Source organism: Colossoma macropomum, unplaced genomic scaffold (assembly GCF_904425465.1).
Source record: "Colossoma macropomum unplaced genomic scaffold, Colossoma_macropomum, whole genome shotgun sequence".
NCBI lineage: Eukaryota > Metazoa > Chordata > Actinopteri > Characiformes > Serrasalmidae > Colossoma > Colossoma macropomum.
This window is the reverse complement of record NW_023494786.1, coordinates 287123-306354: the sequence shown is the minus strand read 5'-3', so window position 1 is coordinate 306354 and position 19232 is coordinate 287123. Positions and strand designations below refer to the sequence as shown.

The window sequence follows — 19232 nt, the reverse complement described above, 5'->3', positions numbered from 1 at the left end:
CTTTGCATTATGGACTTTTTTTGATACTTTGCAGTACGTACTTTTTGATTGTATTATTTTCAGTATCACTGAATGCAGTGCAACTATAAAAAATTACAGTGTATTTTCAATTTCATATATATATAATATTTTAGTAGTATTCGATGGAGTATGTGATATAGATGGTTCTATATAGCACCTTTTTGAAAAGGGTTCTATAAAACAGCCAAAAGGGTTGTTCTATTGTTACAAGCTTGACCCTTTTTGGTGCTATATAGAACCATCTGTAGCACATTCATAAGAACCCTTTCATGATGCAAAGCAGTCTTTTGTCATGCTAAAAACACCTTTTTTTGGAGTGTGCCATGTCAGGCTTGTTACAATTAAAGATCCCTTTTCAAAAAGGTTCTATTTAGATCCATCTACAGCACATTCTCCGTCAATCTGAAGAATCCTTTCACGATGCAACGAACCCTTTAATCATGGAAAGAGTTCTTTGAATGTTCATGGTTCTATATATAACCATATTCTTTACTAAAGAACTCTTGAAAAACCATCATTTTTGGTGTGTAGACTTCTACAGATGTGTGTGCACACCACCAATTTGTACTCTCCAAGGTTCTGAAAAAACTGAGGACTGTAAAGAGAATGTACACACAAGTTTATTTTCATTATAACACAACATCGGCCTAGACTTTTATCTCAGGAAATTTGGAGCCAGCATTCACTGACGGCTCCCTTACTGATTAAACTTAAGTTAACGTCTTAATTCGACTCAGAAAAGCAGGCCGGTGTTTTCACGTTTCCCGTCACGGGTGAACAGAGATTCTTCAGCACAGGACGGACTCATTTCAGCAGATTCAGACATTTCGTGGAATTCCTGAGCAGCGTTCAGTGTGGAAAGGCATGGTCGCCATGTCAGAACCAACCATTAAGAAGTTCATTCATGGTGGGTGCAGGGATGTTTTCAGCTGGAGCAACAGTCCTGCTCCTTTGGACGGTGTGTACACACTTTTCACCCTTTACCACAAATTGGTCAGTTAGCCAAGACGGACTTGGTGTCAGAAGTGGGATTCTTTAAGGCCAGAGTGCAGTGATCAAGCATTTTGCAATAAACACCAACATTCAAAATTTGCAGGACTGCCTTGGGGGCTTTACATGTCCAAAATAAGCACAAAAAATGATCTAGAGTGAATGAGGAGAGAACACTGCTCATCAGTGGTCCACAACTCCGGTCCTGAAGGGCCACATTTTGGAGATTTACCTGCTCAAACACACCTAAATACACTGACCTGTCAATTGCAAGGTTAAGTGGGTGTGTTTGAGTAGAGGAACTACCAAACTGTGCTGGAAACTGGCCCTCCAGGACCAACCCCTGGTCTTGGAGATCTACTTTCCTGCACCAACCTGCATCTAACATGCTGCCCCTGCCCTCACCCAACACTGGGTGCGTTTACATGCACTTAATAATCCGATAACTGCAAAAGATCATGGTCAGTAATCCGATCAATGTGTTTGCATGCACTTGAGTAATCAGATAACGGGGAAACTCCAGATCTACGTGAGTCACACAGTAATTGGATTTCTGCTTTGCAACCAGCCAATAAACTCACAGAAGAAGAGGTGATGTAAACGTAACATAAAACTCGGACTTCATTCTGCAGCTTTGTTTTTTTAAACATTGCGCCACTTTACCTGAAAATATGAGCATACATCATCTACAGGATAAAGAAAATTTAATTTCTTCATTTTGTCAAGCATGTATTTTGTTTCAGCATCGCTCCAGAAGTGTTTTGCTGCATCTCTCAGTGAAGTTGCTCGCTTATTTCCGGTACTGTGATCTGTTTTCGCACATGCTCAAACTGAGAAATCTGAAAGAAATCAAAGTAAGAGTTTACATGCGCTGAGAAATCTGATTACTGAGCTAAACTCCAGCCTCTTTATCTGATTTCTTAATTGGGTTTCTAGACCTTATTCCGATCTAAGAAATCAGAGTGTGCTGTTTACACGACCACTTGAATAATTAGATAACTCCAAAAATCTGATTATGATCGGATTATTGAGCGCATTTAAACACAGTCACTGATGCATCTCATCCAACCAGTCAAGAGCTTTTGAAGAAGTTAACTAGCTGGAGCAGGTGTGGCTGGAACTAGAGTTCACAGGAACGTAGATGTCCAGGACCAGGTCAGGTATTTGTCTGGTTGGTGGGCTTTTGTCTTTGTTTTGTACTGGGCTAGAATTAGCTTCTAATACTTGTTAGCTGTGCTAGCTCCACAGCTAAAGAACCAAACATTGAAAACCAAACATGCTTGACTGATCGACTGCATTTGGAGTGACGGGAAAAGTAGGCGATTTTCAGAGTTCCAGAAAACTCCACTTGAACAATCCTTATTTTCAATAGCAGGGTTATGCTAACGTCTAATTAGCACCAACAGGATGTGAACGTTTTGATGACCTGGTCCTTAAAAATCGTCATTCGTGTGCCGCCTGGAATCTTCTCTCCTCCAATCGGTGATGGCTTTGGCTCGAGCGCACAGATGCTGAATTTTGCTTCATGGTCAACCGTCCAGGAGCAGGAATATCTCAATACTGTAGATGCACAGACTCGCAAGGTCCGAGCGGAAGTGAAATGGAAGAAGAGTGTGCACGCACAAACACACAGAGGTGTGCGTCAGTGGCGGCGGCAGAAATGTCCGGTGTTTGCGGTGCACGCACAGCGGTCAACTTGCTGATGTCAGTGTCCACATCTTGTTTTATAAGTAAAAGGCTGCTGGGGTGAGATGAGAAAATGGGGCGGCTGTGTACTCAGGGCATGAGTACGAAGTTCTCCGCGATCTCCAGGATGTACAGATTACACATTCCTGACTGGTCTTCACACTGACGCGTCTCCATGACCACCATCCTGTCAGGAGAGAACAGAGAGATGAGGATATAGATCTTTTTTTTAGGCCAAAATTCACAACCCCTACAACATATAAGCTCTACAGATATAGCAGTCCAGTCGTTTGAGTGTGGGTGTGTCCATAGCATATGCCCCACCCACTCCCCGCCCACTTTACTCTGATAGGCTGCACCTAGAGGCCTAGTTTTGATAATTGACATTGGTTTCCATGGTAAATAAAAACCCCGCCCATTTGCGCTAAATATATAATGAGTGCTTAAGCTGGACTGCTTTTTTAAATGAAGCGCCCTTTAATGGTATACAGGGCTTTGCTGTGGTGAAAGTTAATGTTTTATAAATAACGTCAACCTGTTTTGAATGTTTGTGTGTGTGTGTGTGTGTGTGTGTGTGTGTGTGTGTGTGTGTGTGTACCTGTCTGAGCCAACGAGGCGGAATGTTTTCCTGTGATCCGTGATCTCCTGCAGAATTTCTGAGAAAACTTCTCCTCTCCTCTGCCAGCCATGTTTCCATATCGCCAACAGTGTTTCCTCAAAATAGACTAAAGAGTGAGTGTGAGAGAGAAAGACAGAGAGACAGACAGACAGAGAGAGAGAGAGAGAGAGAGAGAGATTTATTAAATGCAACAGTAAAACTGATCTGGAGAGTTTGCCCGACACTTTGAGACCTAAGCAGCCCTGAACGGTTCCTGTCAGTAATAACAGAAGCATGTTGTAATTTTGTATGAATTATTTTTAATATGTAGCTCATTGAAATGAGTGGAGAAACTGTGGAAAGTGCAGATTCCAAACTTTCAGTCCATTCCACATTTGTGATAGTAAATAGAGCCCCTGAAGAAATGTGGTGGTTTATATATTTATTCAGTAAATATCTGGTGTGCACCGTATACCTTGTGGTGAGTACCAGATACTATTAGGTGTGCACCAGATACTATCACCAGCACCATCAGATAGTTTATAGTGCTCACCACATAGGATTGTGTGCTTACCACATAGTATCTGGTGCTTACCTGATAGCATTGGGTGCTCACCACATAGCATCAGGTGCTCACCACATGGTATCTGGTGCTCACCGGATAGTATCTGGTGCTCACCACATAGTATCTGGTGCTCAGCTGATAGCATTGGGTGCTCACCACACAGCATCGGGTGCTCACCATGTAGTATCTGGTGCTCACCTGATAGTATCTGGTGCTCACCTGACAGTATCTGGTGCTCACCTGATAGTATTGGGTACAGTGCACAGTCTTTGTTGTGGATGTGACCAATGGACTTTTCCAAAATGAAATATTTTCAATATTTCTAATTCAATGCTGAAAAAATAGCATGTAAACTCAAAGAGCAACATGCTGAACTGCCTCACAGACTGCAGAGGCAACACTCATGGATAATAATCCCTGTGCTGAAGTTCCCCTACTTTGCCTGAACAGCCCACAGGAAATTTCTGTCCATGTTTCATAAGACACAGGTGTACTACGTAAGTAATATACAGTGCTGAACCACTCAAACAGCTGCTTTAGCCTAATATGTAATGCAATTATTAACATGTAATTATGTAATTATCTAATTAAAAAACAACGTGTAGAGAAATTACAACAACCCCAGGCTCGTGCTGCCATCTCTTACCTACTGCTTCCACTTCTAGAGTGAAGTTGATCTCCGTCTGCACTTTCCTGTGACTCTTTACTGCCCCCTCCAGGTTCACCATGTGTACTGTATCTGTTAACACACGACACAGTCAGAAGACTTCACTGGGCAAAGTCAAAGCAAAGCCTTCAGCATATCAACAGCTATTCAAACTGACACTCCCTGGCCACTTTATCAGCTCCATCTTGTGTACACTTAGAGGCTTATCTGTTGATGTACTGCTTGGGTTAGGCCTCCTCTAGCCAGCCTTCATCAGTGGTCAGCTTCTGACCACAGAGCTGGTTTCGGCTGGATATTTCAGTCTGTAATCGTATATCTGTACACTACAAAGTCTTTAATTGTACACCTGTTTAGTGGACGTTCAAGGTAGGGGTTTCTAATAAAGTGGCCAGCTAGTGGGTGTTTTTAATAAAATGGCCAGTTACTGCACATACAAGGTAGGTGTTTCTAATAAAGTGGCCAGTTAGTGGAAGCACAAGGTGGGTGTTTCTAATGAAGTGGCCAGTTAGTGGAAGCACAAAGTGGGTGTTTCTAATAAAGTGGCCAGTTAGTGGAAGCACATGGTAGGTGTTTCTAATAAAGTGGTTTATCCTTTCTGTGTCTTTGCCATAACAAAAATATGTCCACTTACTCTCAATGAGAATAAGGAGTGTGTTGTTGTCCAGCTGATTCAGCTGAACTCTCTCTGCACTTTGGGCCTCTGAGACACACAAAACACAAATAAAACCACAATATTCATTACACAGTTTCCAGAAACACAAGTAATACACTGCACTGTATAGACTGGACACCAAGGGCCGGGTTACTGGACAGGGATGAAGCCTGTCCTGTCCTGGACTAAACAGAACTAAACACTGAAAGGAGAATGCTAGTCAGGACTAGGCTTAATCTCGGTCCAGGAAACCAGGCCCGATAGAAAAATACATATTTAAAACTATTTCTTCATTCTGAGTATTAATTCCATCACAACGTCCCAACTCTGGATATTTATTATAACTCTTTCTCAGTCATTTCAGAATCATCTACAGCTCTGTTTACCCTTCTGGACACATCCAACATTTAGTAGTTATTATTTGTTTTAACAGCTTCCTATTAATTATGTGAAATATGTAAAGTCACTCAGGGCAAGAATATTAGAATCATTTTATACATTCATCTGCAACCAGATTGGTTTATATTATTGAAGACATTCGTTTCACACTTTTAAATGGTACAGTACGCTGATCGTTACAAATATGGTTCTTCAAGGGTTCTTTAGTAAAGGGAATGGTTCTATTTAGAACCATGCGTTCTATACAGAACCATTTGCATGATTAAACGTTTTTTAGCCTGGTAAAATGGTTCCTTAGATTAGTGGAGATCATACTGTATATGGTTCTATAAAGAACCTTTTTTGAAAATAGTTCTATTGAGCACCAAAAACGTCTTCTATTGTTCTTCTGTTGTTACAAGATTGATGCCAGAGCCCTTTTTGGGTCTATACAGAACCATATACACCATAGAACCATATACAACATAATCTCTATCAATCTGAAACACAGTTTCGCCATGCAAAGAACCATTTAAGCACGCAAATGGTTCGATATAGAACCCGTGGTTCTAAATAGAACCATCACCTTTGCTAAAGAACCCTTGAAGAACCATCTTTTTTGATTGTGCACATGAAGTTATATATAATAGTAGCTACCAGTGATAATGCTTTGACTAGCTATTTGATGATAAGTATTGGTAATATGATTAATATTGTGTTACTGTTGCTGCAGTTTTGCTGTTATAACTCACCAAGGCCAGTGCTGGTGAACCAGGAGGTGTTGGAGTTGAGGTTGATGTTCTCCATGTGAACGGGCTGTGAGGCGCTCGGGCCCCTGCTGACCGCAATGCACACCAGCGGATACTCCTGCTCCGGCACCACCACCATCTCGAACAGTCGCAGAGGAGTGGGCAGCGGGAAGTCAAAGTGCTGTAAGTCAGAACACAAGAGAAGAGGTCAGGCTGGGGGTTAGTGTGCTAACCCGGTTCCTTAGGCAATGTTTTTGCTCATAAGAGTGAATCCCGCCAAGGTTTATTTAGAGAAAGTTAAATTGTAAATTAAGCTGTCGCCTCACAGCAACAAGGGCCTGGGTTCGATTCCCCGGCCGGGCAACCAGGGTCCTCCCTGTGTGGAGCTTGCATGTTGTCTGTGTGGGTTTCCTCCCACAGTCCAAGGACATGCAGTCAGGATAATTGGAGGTACTAATTTGCCCCTAGGTGTGTGTCTGTGTGGTGGCCTGTCCAGGCTTTTTTCTTTCCTTCTGCCCAATGAGGCTTGAACGATGAATGACTGATAACAGTGGAAACTTATACACCTCCAATTAGCATTATGCATGTCTATATCATCAAAAGTACAACAAGTCTTAACTGATTGACTACATTTGGTGTAAGACAGGAAACTAGATTTGACTTTGCACCAAGTTATTCCTGCACTGGACATAAAGCGCAGGGGTCATCACACCTCTGACACACTTGAGCTCATGAATGGCTAAGCATTTGCATGACTGCTGTGTCTGATCCGCTCCACTGCTCAGAATGACCCACCACCCAAATTATACCTGCTCTGTGGGGGTCCTGACCACTGAAGAACAGGGTGCAGAGAAACAGATGGACTCCAGTCTGTAACCGTAGAACTACACAGTGAACCTATATGGTCAGTGGAGTGATAAAGTGGACAATGAGCGTAGAAACGAGGAGGTGGTTTGAGGCGAGTAAGTGATGAGTTCATGCAATGATCACAATGCTAATCAGTGGGCTATAAGCTTCCATTACTTGTTAGCTACATTAGCCTCGTAGCTCCATTACAGAACTAAAGAAGTGAACCGGGGGCTCATTTGAAAGAGAGAAGCAGTTTTACAGTTTTAGTTCTAGCCAGCAGAAAATGAGGAGTGGTTTGAAGTTCTGAGTGTGTGCTGAAGTAGCGAGAGGTCATATGGGGGTGGATGGGTAAAAATGAACAGATAAGTGTGTTGGGGTTTGTGTGTGCGGTGAGATACGGTGGGTGACGGAGGGTAAAACAGACAAAAAAGGGCACAAATGTGCTGCTATTTTTAACATCAAAGTTTCAGAGGTTTTCCAAGTAGCCACCACAAATCATTTCAGAACAAGAAAGTGCTAATGAGTTTTCCGCCCCACCAAACGCTAATTTCATGAAGAGCTTTCGAAGTTTAATACGAGATGAAATATATTACATATAATCAAAATATTTTTGGGAGATGCTGTCAGAACGAAACCTTGTATCTCCAAAATGGTGACTTTACAGTAGAAGGAAAAAACATACTTTACTTTTAATGTAAATCAATGGAACCAGAAGTTTTTCTGAATAATTTTGGGTCGTTTCTTTTGGTCCATTCATTATGAAATTTACATACAACATAAAGGCCAACAGGCATTTTCAAATTATGGCAAAAACTGAAAAACTAAAAAAAAAATGGAGATGCAAGGTTTTGTATATATATATTTATGGGGCGGGCAATATGCCAAATATCATTATCGTGATAAACTATGTCACAATAAAACACAATATGCTTTTCTGAACTGCTTCATCCAATATAAAGAGAGCAAAATGACTCCAATTTAACTGGATTTAGTGCAGCTCTATACAAAATACTGATTTTTTTTGTAGTATTTTTTAAAAATGAAGCACTACTGGCTATTTTTTCTCTGTTCCAACTGAACATATTTCAGAAAAAATTAATGTTTTGACATATCATGCATCATGAAAAGTTCTTAAAGTATCGCAATTTTATATCTAATGTGTGTGTTAGTTTACATTTATGGCATTTTCTAATTTAATAAAAAAAAAGAATGCCCATTAAAACTTTCACACATTGGAAGTACAACAATATTGAATGTATTCATATTCATATGTATATGAATATGCATTAAATATGCATTAAATCATATGCGAAAATTTGAGCACGTCTGGTCAAATGACATGTTTTGATGATTTTCTAGGAGAAAACAAGTTAACAACTTCCTCTACAGGGAACAAACAAATATAAATATGGCATTTTCTTTATATTTTAGTGCACAATCTCTATATATTTGCTGTATAAGACATTTGGCACAGGCCATGTTTCATGTTTTATTTTCCCAGTATGTTAAATTCTGCAAATAAACAGTAACTGTGTTTTAAAATGTGCAGTGTGTTCTCTGTAGAGGGTGCATTCACTTATTCACACTCAGAAAATCAGCAATAGCGTGTCATTGGACCCCGGAGGGCTGCAAAAAATTTTGCCTACGACTATCACTATTAGGAGCTGTGATCTGTGGTCAGCATGTAATCACCCACTTAATATTAGTGGGATACATCTGGTTCATTAGCTGAAAGGTCAGGAGTGTCGGTTAATGTGACGGCCCATGTGACCGTAGGTGGATGTGTAGGAGGCATGACATTTAGCACATAAACACACACTGGCAGAGCGACCAAAGGTTCCTGAGGTGGCAGAATGTCTCTGTTGATATATATAAAGGACAAACGCATTCTTACAAAGCGCCTCTAAATATGATAATAACAGTTGTTGGTTCCATGTAAATTATTTTATTATATATATATAATTTTTAAATATTCGCTAAATCAGCCACGCTGTGGCTTCTGGTGCAGCTGACGATCAGAAACGTTAACTTACTTTAGTATTTATGTAACAGTAATAATTAGGAGACACTGGCAAGTACTGACAAGTAAGTCTGCATGTTAGTGCTGGGAAGGTTTGATTCAATTCACCAAACTGACTCTTTTGAACTGCTCAGTTCAGTGAATCAGACGAGTGATTCAGTGATTCGGTGATTCACGAGTGAGCTTTGTTCTCACCTTGTTTGTGACACAGATGCAAACAAAAGGTTTAGTTTAATCGGACTGATTTGTTGAAAAGAAAAGATTTGGATTGTGCAGTTGTGTGCAAAAGTTTGTGCGCCCTCGGTCAGAAGTTTGTGCGCCCTTGGTCGAATGTTTTTGTTGTGTAAATAAGTTAACACATTAAAAGTGCAATAATACTTAATGTATGCTGTAAATCGTATGCAAAAGTTTGAGCATGCCTGGTCACATGACATGTTTTGTTGCTTTTCTAAGAGAAAAGAAGTTAACACATCCTCTACAGCAGGGGTGTCCAAAGTCCGGCTCCAGGGCCAAATGCGGCCCACTGACCGATTTTGATTGGCTTCTGTTTTAGAGTGTCTCATAAGTGGCCCACTACTCAAGACGCTTCAATTCTTCCCTTCACCTGATGGTGGCAGCAGTGCTGTAAAATTACAGCGTAGTGCGCTGCACTGTGTCCACCTGATACTATGTGGTGAGCACCCAATACTATATGGTGAGCACCCAATACTATCAGGTGTGCACTCGATAGTATGTGGTAAGTACCTGATACTATCAGCTCAGCACCTGATACTATCAGGTGTGCACCCGATACTATGTGGTAAGCACCAGATACTATCCACTTAGCTCCCCATACTATATGGTGAGCACCCAATACTATTAGATGTGCGCCCAATACTATGTGGTGAGCACCAGATACTATGTGCTGTGCACCCGGTACTATCAGGTGAGCACCAGATACTGTGTGGTAAGCATCCAATACTATGTAGTGAGCACCAGATACTATGTAGTGAGCACCCAATACTGATACTATCAGGTGAGCACCAGATACTATGTGGTGTGCACCCGACGCCATCAGGTGAGCTCTTGACACTATGTGGTGAGCATCCAATACTATCAGGTGTGCACCCGATACTATGTGGTGAGCACCAGATAATATCAGCTGATCACACGATACTGTCAGGTGTGCACTAGGTACTACCAAATACGCACTATATACTATCTGATGATGCTAATGATAGTCTCTGTTGTGCACAGTGTAAATAGGTCATCCGCTCATTATTCAATATTCAGTACATTTTAAAAAGAATTTTAAATCTAAGCAAAATAGTTGAATCAGTTATTAAACCTGAAACGTCATGATGCTCTGAATCATTTCCTAAGGAAATCTGAAGCACACTGCAAAAAATATTATCTGTGAAAACGTCTTAAATGTAGTCAGTATATCTAATATTTCTCATTATGGTACTGTTGTAAGAATATTATAAGATTATTCCACCTATTTCTGTACATTTTTACTTGTTTTAAGTCATTTTATTTAGTGAAAGTGTATTTTTTCTATTGCCGGATTAGTTTGAGATATAATGAAGATCATTTCGCTCATTTCAAGAAATAATGCTTAAAACAAGTAAAATGATCTGCCAATGGAATAAATCACTTTCATAAGATAAAGTTGCTTAAAAACAAGTAAAAAAATGTCTAGAATCTTACGATATTCTTACGACAGTCTCAGAATGAGAAATAGTAGATATATTGACTACATTTAAGATGTTAACACGTGCTATCATTTCATCAGTCCCAAAGCAATACATTAGAACATACTGTAGAGATACTGCCGAAGTGCGCAGAAGTCAGGCTGAAAAGTTAAAAGCCACTGACCTTTATGAGCATGAACTTGTGCATGGGCTCGTACCACTGCAGAAGAACCACGCTGGCGTCCAGCGCGCAGCACAGGAACACACAGCTGCGCTGAGAATTGTGGGCTGAAGAAAGAGACGGGATTACGATGAATAACTGCAGTGTTCTGCATTGTTAAATGCACTTCGGTCCATGTTTATAGATAACAGTGAGTCACACAGTGTCAGAAACCACATAATCAAGTCTATTAGAGACACTGAACAGCGTGTGATGCTATTTGACAGGCCTCCACTGCCTCGTAGCTTCGGTGTAGAACTAAAGAGGTGAAATTCACACAGCTGGTCGACTCAGTGTTTGTACAGTGGGGGGAAATTTGTTTTGCCAAACTGTCGCTTTAATCTTTGAGGATCTGCGGTTGAGTCGTCACCGTTAAAGGTTCTGCGAGGACCCTTTTGCACTTCAAAACTTCTCAGTTCCTCTAAGAGCTCTGATGAAGAACCGTATTGTAAGAGTAAAAGGAGGAACAGGCTCTTCAGTATGCAAAAGAGCAGGAAGTTCCTCAATAAAGAAAAAAACAACACTAAAATATAATCAGCAATGAATGAAAACTGGTGGGACCAGTTAGTGGGAGCACTGCTAGCTTCCTTTTATTCCACACGGTTCTGGGTCAGTTATAATAAGCAATGCGACTTTGTGGTTTTTTAATTCATTGTTTTTCATTTGATGCTCGATTTGACAAATGTAGTAATTCTGGGTTTTGTTTGTGATGCTGATTTGAATTTGAGGGGTTCGTAGTTTTGATTTCAGTGATGAAAATACATTTCAGCGTATTACTAAACTACAAAATACAGCCAACAAAGATTTTTGTTTTTGTTAGAATACAACAGTGTACATTCTGAGGAGCATTTGAAACATTAATAATGAAGCTCATCAGTTTTTATATGTGTATATACATACATACTGCTGTTGTCGAAACAAAAGCTAAATCTCTAAAATTGTAACTTTACAGGGGAAGGAAAAAACATCCTTTAGTTTCAATGTAAGTCAATGAAACCAAACATTTTGGGTCGTTTCTTTTTGTCCATTCATCATGAAATTTGCACACAATGTAAAGCGCAGCAGTCATTTTCAAATTATGTCAAAAACTGAAAAACAACAAAAATATATATATAATCTTTCTATTATATATGCAACCTTACAAGATAAGCAAAAATGTAAATATAATGTGAAAAGGTCGGCTGATGTTCTCAAAAATGGATATAAAAGGTTTTGTTTCCGATAGCGACAGTATACATAATGTCTCTGTTATAACAAAACTTCATATTTCCATATTTCCAACGTCCACATTTTATTGCACCCTAATATATTTACATTCAATTCCAAGCAATTTTTGGCCATTTCTATCAGTCCATTTGTTTATGTAAAAGGAAGCTAGCAGTTATGATATGACAATATATTGATAGCAATCAGTATAGTGAGTCCAATTTAATTATAATTTTCAATTTCTCAGTTTTCTGCGCTGCCTCACCTAGCCAACTTGTCACCAAGTGGGGGCGCTAATGAGGTCTTGGCCTAGTGCCTGAACCCGTGAATTTTGTGTGACAATTTGTGTATCTGAGAAACGACTATTTGTGGCAAACATACTTTCAGTATTTTGTAAATGCAAAACACAAAACAATCATGTAAAATTACATTTTGCAATATACAATTACATACATTACGTACATATTTCACCGTGCATCATAAACACCACCCAGCCTAGTTTGAGTTTAAGACATTTAGATTCATCTCTCATTTGATTCTGTTTGAAAAATTGAGGCGGTTTCTGTTGGTCTTACCGACAGAGCAGGCCCGGCATCCTTTCGTTTCAGGAATCTTGGTGCTGATTGCAAATTTCCTGTTCAGAAGAGACAATGAAGCGAATTAAACAACTCAGCTGAGTTTTATGCTTGTGTGTGTGTGTGTGCGCGTGCAAGCAATGCATGTGTAGGTGTGTATTACTGTTTGTGTGTGCATGTCTGACCAAACGTGTGGGTATATGTGTTTGTGTGTGTGGTAGTTTGCACTTGCAAGATGTAGTAGGGCTCTATGTAGGTCACCTCAAAGTAGTGCTGAAGTTCCATTGACAGCACCGGAGAGCTGTGTGCGGTTTCTCCGTTTGCAGGCTGCACTACATGTTGCATTGGGGTTACACTGAGTAAGTCAGTCAGCTCTTTCAGAAAAACCTGAAAGGCTCTATGTTACTCTATGTGACAAAGCTGAACAGTTAGCCAACCGAGATGACTGTTGTTGTACTGTTTCATTTAAAAAGCCTGTATAACGTTCATATGATCCACACAGTCACTCTGACAGACTGTAATACACTACAGGAAGTGTAGGGGGCGATATGGCTTCTACTGTTTCATTTAAAAAGCCTTTATAATGTTCATATGATCCACACAGTCATTCTGACAGACTGTAATACACTACAGGAAGTGTAGGGGGCGATATGGCTTCTACTGTTTCATTTAAAAAGCCTCTATAATGTTCATATGATCCACACAGTCATTCTGACAGACTGTAATACACTACAGGAAGTGTAGGGGGCGATATGGCTTCTACTGTTTCATTCAAAAAATGCTCTATAATATATAATGTTCATATGATAACACAGTGACTACTGAGTGGGCTGTGGTGGTACTGCAAGGGGGTCATTGGTCATCAGTTTTTTTAACCACAAAAAATTGTAACAATTTAGACATTAAACCAAACATAATTTTAAATATGACAAATATTGTTGATTATAAAACATATGATTGAATGATCTGGCAAAATGCTAGCTAGTTATGTTTATATTTTCGGTGCAGGTCGATGCTTTTGCATCATTTATGGTTTTAACTTCAGGTTTGGGGCTGCTACCACGTTGAAAAAAGATCGGAATTCAAAAAAACATGAATTCCGATCTGAGCGTCACATGGCCACGAATCAGATATGTATCCAATCTAGGACTACATATGAAAGGCTGTGTTCACATTAACAGGCCGAAGTGGCACATATCAAAAATTTTTTTTGCCTTAATAGGACTCAGATCTGATGTTTTCAGAGCTGTGTGGACACAAATCTGATCTTTTCAAATCCGACCTGAGCCACTTTCATGTGCGCTCTTAGATCGGATCCGATTCGTGGCCATGCAACCTAAATGTGACGCTCAGATCGGAATTCATGTGCTTTTTTCCCACTGCGCATGACCATCATTCAGCGTTACCATGGCAGCAGAACAGAAGTTAAAGCCTGTAAACGGTGGAAAAGCAGCTCATCTCACCTTTTTCTCCTTCGTCTCGCTCTAATAATGAAGCTGAGAGCTGATCAGAGTAATGATCTTCTCAGCGAAGCTCGTTCTGCTCGTTAGTTTGTGCTGATGATGCACGTGATTCATTCACGTGACGTTACTGAGTAGGATGTGTGCATGCGGGTCAGTTCAGGCGCTGGTTCATTCACATTAATGACAGATTTGAGTCTCTTACCTAAACGAGTGTGAACCATCGTGCCAGAGAGATCGGATTTGAGCAAGAAATCGAAACAGATTTGTGCCAGTTTAGCCTGGTAATGTGAATGCAGCCATAATCAGCTATCACGTTATGTGAGTCAGAAAAAAACTGATCAGTTAAATCTTGTGGGTGGTGGAAGCTTTTGTGGCCATTTGTGTGGGCCATGAGTTACAAAAGGTTGGGGACCCCTGCTATAAAAAGACCCGAAGGAGGCACAGCGCTTAGGCTCTGTTCAGACTGCAGGCAAATTAGATTTGTTTTTCAAATCCATCACTCTGGATTGACATCGTCGTTGCGAGTGACGCAAAAGACACTTTGAAATCCGCATGAGCATCCAGACTGAGATGCATCTGTAAAAATCTGATTGCAATCACATTATAAACCACCTCCAAATGTGGTTTGGATCCATTTTGCTAAAATCTGATTTCATGTGTTTTTTTTTTTTCTGCCCAGACTATCAAAAATCAGTCTGGATGCAATATGGATACGCCAAAAAATCAGATTTGGGCTGTAAGTCTGAACACAGCCTAACCTACACGAGTGTGAACCATCAAGTAAATGCGAACCAGATCGGATCTGAGCAAAAAATCGGATTTGAACAATGAGGCTTGTATTATGAACGTAGCCAAAGTGGCTCAGGTCAGATTTTTAAAAAAAAAGACCTGACTTGTGTGTCCAACATCAGATCTGTTCACATTGGGGCAAAAAAATCGGATTCGTGCCACTTCGGCCTGTTAATGTGAACGTAGCCATAGTCACCTGTGATATTAGGCGAGACAGAAAAAATGATCTGATCAGATAAATCTTGTTTTCCATGGAAGCGTTTGTGTGGGCCGCGAGTTGCGAAAGTTTGCGAACCCCTGCTACAAAAGAACTGAAAGAGGCTCAGCTACTCGAGTAGCAGTTGATTGCTTAATAAATTACACAGTTGATCATTAGTGGCCTAGTAAGTGAGACAGATGGGGTCAGTTACCTGGGCAGCAGTCTGTGTGTCGGCAGGGCGACCATGCGGTGCTCTTTCCGAGCTTGTTCATACAGCTCCTTTAGCGAGTGTGAGTGTAGCTGAGAGGACTTTCCTGAGAAACACACACACATGCAGAGTTGGAGGGGTGTGTGAACGAGGACACTGGACTCCACAGTGAGGATACACACATATACACACACTATCTAGTTTGTATTTCTGTCTTTGTGGGCTCTTTCCATGATCCCTTCTATGACTGCACGCTAAACAATGTGATTAAGTGTTGAATGTGTGTGTGTGTGGGGGGGGGGCACAACCACAACCTGGTTTTTGCTTAATAATTTTGAAAGTGCCTGAGCAAGATTAGTAATTTTTATAGGAGCAACCTACACGTCTCTGCCACAAATAGAAACGCACTGTCTGTGTCAGCCGAGAGCAGAGTGAGCGTAAACGTCGCCAGGCAAATGATTGCAAACACAGTTAATTCAATGTTTAAATGAATGAATATTACACATTTAAATAAATATACATACATTATGATAAATATGAGTATTTGTTTATTCATTGAGAAGAAAAAATATATATTTTGTTTACATGACATATATAGTACGCTTCTATTCTGTGAATAACTGCATTAAAAAAATGTACCATTATAAATTAATTTAAGGGACATATGAAGGGAAATTTAAATTAAAATTTCTGTATAATTAAATGGTTTAAGGTGTAAACAGAGAGGTTTGGTGTGAAACGCTCCATTCTAGAGAAACTTACTGAGTCAGAATTGTTCACAGTGGTGGTGATAGGAACCAGACGTCCACCTCTAAAAGCTCCCTCACAGAAAGTTATTACATGAAATGGTTATGAATTCACTGCTTAATGACTGAAACTGAGTTTTGTTAGAAAGGTTTGGCCTAATCAATTTAATTTAATCCATTCATGGTGGAGGGATACATAATATGCAGGGTGCTGTGAGGCAAAATAGTCCCCAAAGAAAACTTATTATTTCAGATTTTCCACTATTTTTCCATCATCAACATTCCATATAAACTCAGAAGACTCGTGTAGGTTCACTGGTGGTTCTGGATAGTAAAATAAATGTCTATATTTGTGTTGTAGTCATGGCGACCCCTGGTTCCTATCACCACCACTGTAAAGACATCTGAACCATTTCACACCAAACCACTCTGAATCTCTCTGATTACATCTTAATCATTTAATTAGGTAGAATTTTTGAAAAATTGGTGGAGTTCCCCTTTAATAGTTACACTCTGAGGCCGTTTGTTGGGTTTATTTTTTGTTTTCAGCAGAGCGGTTTGTGTTTGTTTGTCTCTGACTGCGCTCATAAACACTGTGTGTCTGTCTGGACGCCGTCTGGATGAGTTTTGATGGTGATTGATCTTTAAAGTCTGACTCAATCTGCCTCTTAAAAAATGAAGTCTTAACGTTTTCATTGGAGTCTGGTGCATAATGGCAATTAGGATTAGTAAACATAAGGAATCACAGACACATCTGTCTTACCTGATATAGACATTAAGACTCCACTGATTGTGTACACCCATGTGCACTTTCCTGGAAAAAGCTGGAGGGGAAAAAAAAGAAAGAACAGTAGTTCAGTTTTTCCATATGAAATATTCCATAAAACTACTGATTAAGGCATTATGATCAGTAACTGCATACACTGGTTTAAAGCTTTAATCAGCAATGAAATAATGAGCTTTAAAAGCCTCAAACAGGAAATACCAAAGCAGCTTTAATGATCCGATCGGGAACTACTGAATCAGCATTAAAGTATTAATCAGGAACTACTGAAACAGCTTTAAAGAATCAATCAGGAACTACTGAAACAGCATTAAAGATCAATCGGGAACTACTGAAACAGCTTTAAAGAATCAATCAGGAACTACTGAAACAACATTAAAGAATCAATCAGGAACTACTGAAACAGCTTTAAAGATCAATCGGGAACTACTGAAACAGCTTTAAAGAATCAATCAGGAACTACTGAAACAGCATTAAAGAATCAATCAGGAACTACTGAAACAGCTTTAAAGAATCAGTCAGGAACTACTGAAACAGCTTTAAAGAATCAATCAGGAAGTACTGAAACAGCTTTAAAGAATCAGTCAGGAACTACTGAAACTGTTTTAAAGAATCAGTCAGGAAGTACTGAAACAGCTTTAAAGAATCAATCAGGAACTACTGAAACAGCTTTAAAGAATCAGTCAGGAACTACTGAAACCGTTTTAAAGAATCAATCAGGAAGTACTGAAACAGCTTTAAATAATCAGTCAGGAACTACTGAAACAGCATTAAAGAATCAATTGGGAACTACTGACACAGCTTTAAAGAATCAATCTGGAACTACTGAAACAGCATTAAAGAATCAATCAGGAACTACTGAAACAGCTTTAAAGAATCAATTGGTAACTACTGACACAGCTTTAAAGAATCAATCAGGAACTACTGAAACAGCATTAAAGAATCAATCAGGAACTACTGAAACAGTTAAAGCTCCAATCAGGAAGTACTGAAACAGTTAAAGCTCCAATTAGGAACTACTGAAACAGTTAAAGCTCCAATCAGGAACTACTGAAACAGCATTAAATAATCAATTGGGAACTACTAAAACAGCATTAAAGAATCTGTCAGGAACTACTGAAACAGCTTTAAGAAATCAGTCAGGAACTACTGAAGCATCTTTAAAGATCAATCGGGAACTACTGAAACAGCATTAAAGAACAATCAGGAACTACTGAAACAGCTTTAAAAATCAGTCAGGAACTACTGAAACTGCTTTAAAGAATCAATCAGGAACTACTGAAACAGCATTAAAGAATCAATCAGGAAGTACTGAAACAGCTTTAAATAATCAGTCTGGAACTACTGAAACAGCTTTAAAAAATCAGTCAGGAACTACTGAAACAGCATTAAAGAATCAATCAGGAACTACTGAAACAGCTTTAAAGAATCAATCAGGAACTACTGAAACTGCTTTAAAGAATCAATCAGGAACTACTGAAACAGCATTAAAGAACAATCAGAAACTACTGAAACAGCATTAAAGAACAATCAGAAACTACTGAAACAGCTTTAAAGAATCAATCAGGAACTACTGAAACAGCTTTAAAGAATCAATCAGGAACTACTGAAACAGCTTTAAAGAATAAATCAGGAACTACTAAAACAGCTTTAAAAAATCAGTCAGGAACTACTAAAACAGCTTTAAATAATCAATCAGAAACTACTGAAACATCTTTAAAGATCAATCAGGAACCACTGAAACAGCATTAAAGAGCAATCAGGAACTACTGACACAGCATTAAGGAATCAATCGGTAACTACTATATTAGTTTTAAAGCTCCAATCAGGAACTACTGAAACAGCTTTAAAGAATCAGTCAGGAAGTACTGAAACAGCTTTAAAGAATCAATCAGGAACTACTGAAACAGCTTTAAAGAATCAATCAGGAACTACTGAAACAGCATTAAAGAATCAATCCGGAACTACTGAAACAGCTTTAAAGAATCAATCAGAAACTACTGAAACAACATTAAAGAATCAGTCAGGAACTGCTGAAACAGCTTTAAAGAATCAGTCAGGAACTACTGAAACAGCTTTAAAGAATCAATCAGGAAGTACTGAAACAGCATTAAAGAATCAGTCAGGAACTACTGAAACAGCTTTAACAAATCAGTCAGGAACTACTGAAACAGCATTAAAGAATCAGTCTGGA

At 39.4% G+C, this 19232-nt stretch overlaps 1 protein-coding gene across 1 annotated transcript in view; it reads right to left on the bottom strand.

Annotated features, from left to right (window-relative positions):
• Positions 1–1861: 1861 nt before the first annotated feature.
• Positions 1862–19232, bottom strand: part of LOC118797857 (mitogen-activated protein kinase kinase kinase kinase 5-like) — a 62383-nt gene continuing 45012 nt past the window's right edge. The window contains exons 24-32 of the mRNA XM_036557140.1: positions 17018–17078; positions 15512–15614; positions 12850–12908; positions 11033–11136; positions 6310–6487; positions 5159–5227; positions 4507–4599; positions 3296–3422; positions 1862–2884 (exon numbers count right to left, since the gene is read on the bottom strand). Of these exons, the coding sequence (XP_036413033.1) occupies positions 2788–2884; positions 3296–3422; positions 4507–4599; positions 5159–5227; positions 6310–6487; positions 11033–11136; positions 12850–12908; positions 15512–15614; positions 17018–17078 (891 nt within the window). The 3' untranslated portion in view covers positions 1862–2787. The remainder of the gene's footprint in view (positions 2885–3295; positions 3423–4506; positions 4600–5158; positions 5228–6309; positions 6488–11032; positions 11137–12849; positions 12909–15511; positions 15615–17017; positions 17079–19232) is intronic.